Source organism: Anneissia japonica, unplaced genomic scaffold (genome assembly GCF_011630105.1).
Source record: "Anneissia japonica isolate Jap-2015-1 unplaced genomic scaffold, ASM1163010v1 scaffold1949_len687591_cov173, whole genome shotgun sequence".
In the NCBI taxonomy this organism is placed as follows: domain Eukaryota; kingdom Metazoa; phylum Echinodermata; class Crinoidea; order Comatulida; family Comatulidae; genus Anneissia; species Anneissia japonica.
The window spans coordinates 182,165-192,694 of NW_022754854.1; the positions used below are offsets into that span (position 1 = coordinate 182,165).

Here is a 10,530-nt window from a genome sequence, read left to right on the forward strand (position 1 = left end):
GTACTGTATATTAGGCTTGCCATCACAAAACCAGCATATTGTCGCTAAATGTTAAACTGAGTAATTAGCATAAGAATGTAGCATTATTGCATACTTTAGCACAGAGAAGCTGTAATACTTTTACTCATAACTTTGGCAATAAGTCGATTCCAGTAAGTGACCCATCATTCAAAGCTTATATTGATATTGTGGATAATATGAATATATAACAAAAAAAACAATTTTCTTGTTTTGGTCACCAATGCTGGTTTTGGGATGGTAGGTACTTTCACAGATAGTGGGTCTAGACCACCTCAACCCCACCATGGTTGGAGCACCTAGGCTGGCTGCGTCCTCTGAACCTGCCACTGACCTGGTTAATGAGATTTCTTAACACATTTACTTTAATTTTTCTGCACATAGTGATACAGTACCCATTGGCACTGTTTCCGTGAGAAAATTGATAATAAAATAGTGATAACATGCAAAATTATGAATTTGCGGAGATGGGTTAATTTCTGGGGATTCTTGCTTGCTTGACGGAATGCAGGAGGCCGTCCCGATTTCCGGGAGACTCCCACGAGTTCCACGAGACTTGGGACCTCTGCATTTCCAAAAAGAGAAGCCAGCACACTCTTTTTCAAAAACATGTCATACCGATAGTCATGCTATAATATATGTGGAATATGCATGTAAAATAACCGTATGACCAACTGTTGATTATTTTTAGTGTCATAAAATTAGAAATAGTAGATGAGTGATATTATATAGGACAATCATTCCTTACAATTACAAGCGAGACATCACATACATGTACTTCTCTTTTTTCTACATTATTAATTCAGTATAATATACAAAAGAAACCAAACATTGATGCTAAAAATTCCAAAATTTGGTCACAAAGGCTTAATTTTTGTATTTACCACAAAGTTACAAGTACTTAGAATGTAGACATACCATCTTAATGTTTTGTTTTTTTTTATAAATATAATTTATCCTTATTCCAGACTTATGATAGATTTCCCAAGATATCAATGATTACTCAACTGTTACCTGTAGAAAAAGGAAAATGTTGTGCTACTTTCCAGAATACCCATAATTCATTAGGGCAGACCATCAAGCATGTCTTTAAAAAAGTTATTATATATTTTATTAACATTCAAGATTATAAAAAACTTGTGCAGGATTAAAAAAAAAAACCCACATTAATCTTCAACTGTAATGAGCATTATGGTGTTCCAATACACTACTACATATGACACAAAGTGTTCATCAGAAGTACAGCAGAAAGAACATGACAAGGACAGAGTAATTAAACCCACCAACATCCATGGCAACCACAGTTCAGATTACAAAGGCAGTAAATAAATGACATTATCCAGGTGTATGGTATCTATTGACTAATCGCGGGAGAGCTTGATGTTTTAATTAGGCATTGTGTCATTTTTTTTCTTTTTTGATGGTACGCTCTCCTATTTTTCTGATTCACCTCACTTGAGGTACGACAACCGATTTTTAAAAATAGTACATCATGAATTTCGATTCTTTTTTTCATGTCACGTAAGCTCTGCCAATTGCTTCGATAAACAATGGTGCGCCCTCATTTGCTCTTATACACCTCAAGTGAGGGTTGCTAAGCAATTTGTTTATCGCACATAATGTCACATCAAATTCTTGAGTGTGCGTCCTCATTTGCTCGAATCCCAATATGAGTTCTGCAAATTTTTATTCAATCGCAAATTGTTTCCAGATCTGCTATGTTACCTCTCAAATGAGTTCTTTTAGCACACATCACACAATTTCGCTTTCTGGAGAATTTGTTCTCTTTTACTCTGATATAATTCACATCAGTCAATCAATCAATCAAAAAAGTATTCTTGTCCTCCTCCTCTCCAGTTCTATGATTCACATTTTAGTCTATGAAGTGCCTTTTCATTTTATCGGACGTGTCATTTCACTTTCTTGACAGTGCGCCCTCCTCTGCTCCGATCCATTTCATGTGAGGTAATCCTTGCTATTTCATTTCCTAAAGTTTCAATACTCTCCTGTGAGGGACAGAAAATAAATAAGAAAAATATTAGGTAGGAAAACAAGATTATTTTGAACAGATTCCATACAAACGCTGCCTGGTATCCAAACTTTTAGATATGGTTGTCCCTACTTCAGCGTAGCTAACTTGACGACCCACTATCCATTCAACTCACTTTTTAATGAAAATTTTTTTCTCATTGGAAAAAAATTCTATTTTGATTAAAGGTGTGTAAGAAGTCATTGTCATCAGAAAAAGAAGGTGGTTTGTATTATGGTGTGATAGTATTGTGACCAATTAGTGAGCTGGATTTTTAATGATACTGCTTCCTAATTATCATTCAGCCTAGTAGTAGCATCAGGGTATGCCCAATGGGGGTGGGAAGATGTTCCTAGGGGAAAGGCTGCCTTTGGTCAAAAATCAACAAATGTCTTTATCTTTATTATTCTTATCAGAGGCTAGAGCTACTAAAAGACCATGGAACCCCCTGTCCCAGAACTTGTCTTTAATTGGAGAGAGACCTGTAGTATCAACAACAAACCAATTTCTATCTATATTTTAAGCAACCCACCTTAAGTGTTATATTTTTCAGTAATGTGTCTTCTAAAACAGCTTGTAGTTTGCGGTTGATTTCCAGCGACAGGTCAAGGTTCATTGAGGGGTCAGATTGCTGGGATTTGTAAAGAGATGCCATTATTCCACCTTGCCTTGACATCTTTGCCTACATATTAAATAATTTAAGAATACTGTAATAGTAATAATACCCGCAATAAAAAATAGCAAAAATACATAAAAAATACAATAATAACAATAGCAATGACAATAGCAAAGGCAATCACCTGTTTGGTGTTTTTTGTTTTTAGGTTTTTTTAAAAACTCATTTGACCTTGAAAATGGTTCCATGATGGACCCGAAATGTCTATCCTTTTTGTCATTAAATGAACCCGCCGTCCGTCAACAGTGGTGATTTCGAATAAAAATTTGGCCAATTAGCGCACCCACTGCCAGAAAAAAAAATGTAAATTTTACAAAAAAAAAACGCCCTCCGCTGCTTTGAAAAATCTCCAAAAATAAGATATGTATATCTCTTCCTAAATATATAAATTTAAAGCATTTAACCATCCTATTACTACACTGTTTACATTCACCAAAAAAATTTTATTTTTATTTTCTCCTCCATCTAGATGTTTTTGGCAAAAATATTTGCTAAATGAAAAACTATAATTTTATTTTTATTTTTTTCCGCCCTCATCTGATGATCTTTAAAAAAATAAGTTTGTGAAACAAGTAAAGGTAAAAAAAAAGTCTTGCCTTATCAATGTTGAAATATTTACAGATATATTATAATATTAGTAATGCACAAGATAATGCTATTTCCTGACATTTATGTATGCATTACCTTATTAATATCGCTTGCAACTGGAACCAATGCCCCCGATTCCTCTCGAAGAACGTACATCTGTATAATTCTGTGAAATTAATGTAAGTACAGTTATTTCAATTCCCTCATGCTTTTTTTTAATGCTGTAAGTTAAGATTCTTAAATAGTCCATGAAGATTGTTAGATAGAGTGACAACAGAATGTGAAATTGAGTACCAGAGCTAAAGATTTCTGAGAACATCAGATTTTATATGAGTTACTGTAGTAATACAGGCTAGAATGCAATCATAATGTCAAAGATAAAGGCCTGTTTATACTTCAACGATAACTATAACGATAAAAAAGCTAAAAAGCGATTGTTCATATAGAAAACAAAAGAAATAGGAGAAGTTTTTACGCTAGGACAATTCGATAACGATTTATCGTGTATATGATAACAAAATATTTTAAAAAATCAAATCAGATGACGTCATGTTTTTCCATGATTATGACGTCATCTGATTTGATTTGTCAAAATATCTTGTTATCGCATAACTGATCAATCGTTATCGAATCGTATCTAATGTAAAAACTTCTCTTATTTCTTTTACTTTCTATATGAACAATTGCTTTTCAGCTTTTTTATCGTTATCGTTGAAGTATAAACAGGCCTTAAGACAGATTCAAATAACTGACTGCCATTGTAGGCATGGTACTGTACGTAAAAAAAAAACTTTTGTAATGAAAGTTTTTAAAGCAAATGAGGCTTGCCATCCCAAAACCAGTATCAGTGACCAATGATTGGTCATTTACTGAAATTTACTTACCATTGCCAAAGTTATGAGTATTAATAATAATAATAATATGTCGTTCTTATATAGCGCTTCATGCCTTTACAAGGCCTCTAGGCGCTTTACATTACTACCCCCGTCATTGGATCAAACACATATGGAACACATTGAAACACCAAATTAAATTAGTAAATGAAATTATATTATCATTCCATAAATTGCAGCTAGTAATCAGCGCAGGTTGTGTTGGAACCTACCAGGTACCCACTTGTACTCCTGGGTGGAGGGAGGCAACCGTAGATAAAGTGCCTTGCCCAAGGACACAAGCGATTTGCACAGCCAGATTTTCGAAAACCCTCAACCTCAAGGTTGGGAGTCCAAGCCACAACCGGTGCGCCAACAGCTTCTCTGTACTATATTATACAATACTGTCACATTCTTATGCTAATTACTCAGTTTAACATTACAGTATACACCATTTTATCTGGTCTATTTTGAAACAGCGCCACCAACGTCTTGTAATTTTCACTGGGGTCACTTCCAGCACCCTAGCCTGAGCAAATTTCATTTTTTCAGACACGTATCTTTTTTTGAGTACTTCGACAACCAAAAATACTGCAGGTTTTATGCGCCCTATTTTCTATTTTTTTTTTTTGGTTTTCAGCATTTTAATTTCAATGACTAGCCTAGGCCTAGGGTAACTCACCACAACAAGAAGGTTGCACACCAGTCACAGATAATACATAGATAGGGAAATTCCTAGGCCTCTGGAAATTCCCCAGAGGTAGTTGCCAGGTTCTTAAAAAATGGTGTATAGCAACAGTATGCTGGATTTTGGATGACATGCCTCAAATACACATACGTAATTATCTTATTACTTAATATCATGGCAAGAAAATAACATTTTAATTATATTGAATTCAGCTGAACTTTTAGCCAATCAGAACCTGGTAACAGTTTGTCCTAAAGAGGGTGCTCTTACTTTGATTTCTTTTGCAATTCTTCCACTAGCTGATTCATGTGGTCTTGCATAAAGTCCATTTTTTCCTTCTTTTTGTGCATTGCCTTCTGAAGTCGGATGATCTTATCCACTAGCATTGCTTTGTTTACACCAGGGAAGTCACCCGCGCTGCCTGAACGATCTTGAGGCTGCGAAAGCAGAGTGAATTATCCATGTTAATTCATTCATGTGATTTAAAAAAAAAAACATATACAGTATAACAAAATAAAATAATAAATTATCTAAGTGGACATGGACTAATACACTTTGGACATATTAATCAAAAATTATGAATTCATAGATATAGATTGAACATACAGTAAATATAAATTATGATAACATAAATTGTAACTCGAGATCATAACTATTCTTGCTAACAAACAAGACACACTGACAGGCAGACAGCAGTGAACATAAATTATGATAGCATAACAATAACTTAAGTGTCAATCCATACAGTGTACACCTAATCTTGCTAACCGACAGGCAGTGATAAATACACATCTTCCATATTGGAGGTAAAAAAGCAAAATATAATTAAAATTAAAAATTATACAAAACAAAATAATGAGTAAAAATGTTTATGGAGTAAGATATGGTTGCAGTTTTAGAATCTGTTAGCAAGAAAATTAAAATTCTGGAAGAAAATAAGAGAGGAAAGAAGAAGAAAAAAGAAGATAAATCAGTCATTTGTTAAACAATTTAACTGCCACAAACCTGTGTGGGACTCTCCGTTCTCCTGTATCCATCAGCATCAAGAGCAGGGGCAGCGACCCCCTGACTATTAGCTGGAGGCAGAGTGTCTAGGGATCCATTTGAGCTGGTACGGGATCCTATGCTAAGGCTGTCTTTGTGGCCGTTCTCCGGGTTCTCAAATGTTTCTAAGCGTTTACGAGCTTGCTGAAGTTGCCTAGTAATATCCTGTGGTCAAAGTACAATACAAAATTAATTCTCACAAATGTAATAAATATTCAATAATAATAACAATGATAATAATAATAATAGTAAATTAATGGAAGTAAATGGCAAAATAACTACACTTATTAACCCTTTCAAGTCTGCCCCATTACCATTGCCTGAGGCTGTACCAAAGCTGGGAAATTACATAATCTACACTAAAAGTTGGGTTTTTACTGGGCGCAGGCATTTTACTTGGTCTAAATACAGGAGGCCCTCAACAGAAATACTCCTACATCACACTCAAATCCTATAGAGGGCAGCCTAGCTATAAAATAATTATCATGAAAGCTATACAGGGCGTACGTACGACGCCCCTCGCTATAAATTATGGTCGAAGAGAGCGTTGTCGCGACGCCATATGACTGGAAAGGGTTAATTAACAAGCATTAATTTGTCCATTATATGAACAAAATTCTTGCTTTTTTTTTTTATTTATACATTGCTTTCACTGGTCCAATTTTGTGCACTCTCTTTCATATCAACTAAAATTCAATGCCACTCAGCACCCTCATTTTGGGAATCCTTCGTACACCATGCCACTGCTCACACCACATTTAGAGTATCCTTCAATTGTTTTGATGAAAATTAACAAAACCGAAACATTAACACGGAAGGCAATAATCAACACCAGATTTATAGATTGGGTCATAATACAACATCGATCTTGGTTTATTCAAAAATCAAATAAACGTGAGACAACCCCTACCTTCATGTTAGCAACATGCTTTCTCTTCAGGGTTTTATTGTCATCTCTAGCATCTTCTAGCTGGATTGTTAATTGTTCCACAGCTTTGGATTTCTCGTTCACTTTGGTCCTGAGAAGTTCACTCTCTTCTCCATGGAACTGTTTTAATGAGGTCAGTTCAGAAGTCTACAAGAAAGAACCAAGATTATAATCATAATCATCATCACCGAAAAATTGTTTGAGCTTGGCGCCAAGGCCGACTGTTCCATTATATTTTGAGGGGTGTTCTATTTTGAGGAGAATAGACAATTAGCTGGTTTATCCAGGTAAGCATTCACATATGCTGTATATTAACTAAAATATCACCATTTACTGCAATAACTTATTATTAACATATTAGTTATTTAAATGCCAAGGTTAATATCACAAGGCATGATAATACATATACTCTATGCCAGAAATAATAAATGTTTATACATTCTGTTTCTCTCTTAAAATAGAGGTAATAAATATTTAGGAGATGGTAGGTAATAAAGTAGAATCATATTCATATTCTCACATGGGTCTATCTATTTTACTATTGCTACTCTGTAATACATTTGTAAACAGAAAACAAAATCATAATTTCAGTCTATAATAATATTTTTAGACACTAAATTTGGCGCCAATTAATAGATATGAGGCATGCCATCCACAAAACCAGTGTACTGTCGCATTATGTTAAACTCATTAATAAGCATTAACCCCTGGACAGACTATCAAATTTCATTTGACAAAATACACATGTGACATGCCCGAATATGGTGATGATTACATAACATCATGACCATATATAGGCATATCATGACTATATATGGACACACAAGTTTTTTTTTTAAAGAAAATTTGATAGTCTGTACAGAGTTTTAGAATGTGGCAGTGCTGTATACTTAGAATACTTTTACTCATTCAAGTAAATGACCTATATATATATATATATAATATATATATATATATATAATATATATATAAAATATATATATGTATATATATGTAGTATATATAGTATATATATATATATATATATATATATATATATGTATATACTCAATAATCAGAAAACAATTCAAATAGGCGAATACTTGATACAACTATACAGACACATGCCTACAAAACCCAACACTCCTAATTTAAAAAAAAACAAAAAAAACATTTGAATACACTTATTTACATCTAACATGAATTTGTATAAACTTGCTTCTCCTTTGGGAGGTTTATGGAAATAAATAAGATAAATAAATACAATAAACTTGTATATATAAACTAAAAATTATAACAAAGTTAAAACCTCCAAAATTCCTTACCAATTAAAACACATTTATAAAGCTATAGTCTTTGTATACTTTATATGGTATATTTAAATGAGCCACTTAAGTATTTCCCATGACATTTTAAGTTATTTTGTTAACGATTTTAGGTGGCAGATTTTTATATTAAATCTATATTTGATGGTTATTTTTTCCAGACTTTACTACAAACTTTGCAAAGAAGTGAGAAGGTATCTCACTGACAGCAGAGAAATTCCAAAAAATTACCTTCTTGCATATGACAAGCAGCACTAAGTTTTTTTTAATTAATTTATTTTACATTTTAAAATTTTTCAATTTAATTAATTAATATATTTTTTATACACAGAATCAACTGAATAAATATTGATTTATTTGTATTACATTTTCTTGAAGTGTAGTGTTTTCTGAGTGCAGATCAGCATTTTTTACAGTAATCTTCTCAGTAAATCTCAGTAGGTCAGCTTCTTTCTGTCGCATAGTCGTAAGGTCAGAGTTTAGATCCATGTTATTAGAATGTAATGTTTTCACCTCTGCGCCAAGCTTCGCTATGGTCTCCCTCTCACTGCAATAGATATGTAGGATAAATTATATGTAAACATAGTGTTATATTCAAGAATATGCATACACAAGGCAGAATACGGAACCAACAACTTAATATCATATCAATCAATCAATCATTTTTTATTTCCAATTCAAAAGAATTTACAACAGATAAGTAGTAACATTGAAAATCAAAATCAAAGGAATTGGAAAAGGGCAAACATAACAAGAAGAACTTTAAGCATAGCCCAAATAATAATAAGAATAACAATAATAATAATAATAATAATAATAATAATAATAATAATAATAATGATAATAACAACAATAACAATACATCAATAACAATAATAACAAAAATAATAAAGTAATAATAATAATATACACGAATGTTATAGAAATATTTCAATTAAGTGAATCAATAAATCGATAAGGGATGAAACAACAGACTGATTTAAGCGACCATAATACAAGTATGATCATGTGACATATCATTGAGACAATATACGGTGATCAATTAAAAGTATAGGAAAAAGAAATGATATGATTTAAAAAACAACAGTCCACTGGAAACGTGAGAATTACATGGCAAGGAAAGACAATGCAATCATTTCAATATTCTCTGTGTAATTTAGGCCTTAAAATTCACATAAAACTTTTTGAAACTTGAGCTACCCTTGAAATTGTAGTGGGTTCCACTTGCAGTACATGGCTGGCGGAACTGGGAGAGGGGGAAGGGGGTGGCATCACCGGGGCCCCAACTTTTTGGCAAAAAATACATTATGTTTGTCTATGATCGGAAAGAAATGCAAGAAAAGGAAGAAGGAAGAAAGAGAAGGATGGAAAAAAGAATGTTTATCCAGTCCCAGACCGAGTTACATTTTCTTGCAATTCACATTGGCGGATCTGGGGGAGGGGGTCATGGGTCCTGACCCTTCCCTTGGGCAACAAAAAAAAAAGGAAAAAAAAAAAGAAGAATTCTAGACCTACATTTTCAGGACCCGTGATCTGTTTTTTTTATTTTTTTATGTTACATTAAGAAAATTAGAATTTTGAAGAACATAAAAGTCATTAAAACACACTTCAAATATTGGGAAAGCTCATTCATCTAGGAATAAAAATTTTCCCGGGGGAGAACCCCCGGACCACCCTTTCTTTTTGGGATTTATCGATTCATGGAAAAAAGAATACGCATGTAACTACTCATTTATTTATGTATGTATACACACATAAAATAAAAAATGAGAAAAATTTACCTGACCGTCTTCAAGAGGGAAAAACCTTGAATTTTGAAGAACTTAAAAAGTCATTTAAAAGACGTTTCCGAAGTCAGGAAAGCATATTTCCCGCATTCTATAAATTGAAATTTTCCCGGGGGAACCCGGACCCCCTTTTTTGGGGTTTCATCGATTCATTGAATCATTTTCAAGAGGGGGGAATCTTGAATTTTAAAGAAATTAAAAGTAATGAAAAGACACTTTAGAAGTCGGGAAAGCCCATTTCCCGCCTTCTAGGAATCAACATTTTTCTGGGGAAACCCGGACACCTTTTTCTTTGGGGTTCATTGATTCATTGACTTATATTCAAGAGGTGGAAAACCTTGAATTTTAAAGAAATTAAAAGTAATTAAAAGACACCTCAGAAGCTCATTTCCCGCCTTCTGGAATCAAAATTTTCCCGGGGGAGAACCTCCGGACCCCCTTTCTATTTGGGATTTATCGATTTATGAAAAAAAAATTGTATCCAACTACTCAATATTTTTTATATGTATGTATACACACATAAGGCCTATTTACTGTAATAACAAGTGGAAAAATTTACCTGACCGTTTTCAAGAGAGGAAACCTTGAATTTTGAA

General features: G+C 33.4%; 1 protein-coding gene across 1 annotated transcript in view; it reads right to left on the reverse strand.

Moving 5' to 3' along the window:
- Window positions 1–951: 951 nt before the first annotated feature.
- Window positions 952–10,530, reverse strand: part of LOC117123288 (coiled-coil domain-containing protein 186-like) — a 25,587-nt gene continuing 16,008 nt past the window's right edge. Inside the window, exons 11-17 of the mRNA XM_033269158.1 lie at window positions 8,493–8,694; window positions 6,826–6,990; window positions 5,877–6,080; window positions 5,142–5,308; window positions 3,408–3,477; window positions 2,580–2,729; window positions 952–2,024 (exon numbers count right to left, since the gene is read on the reverse strand). Coding sequence (XP_033125049.1) covers window positions 1,929–2,024; window positions 2,580–2,729; window positions 3,408–3,477; window positions 5,142–5,308; window positions 5,877–6,080; window positions 6,826–6,990; window positions 8,493–8,694 — 1,054 coding nt within the window. The 3' untranslated portion in view covers window positions 952–1,928. The remainder of the gene's footprint in view (window positions 2,025–2,579; window positions 2,730–3,407; window positions 3,478–5,141; window positions 5,309–5,876; window positions 6,081–6,825; window positions 6,991–8,492; window positions 8,695–10,530) is intronic.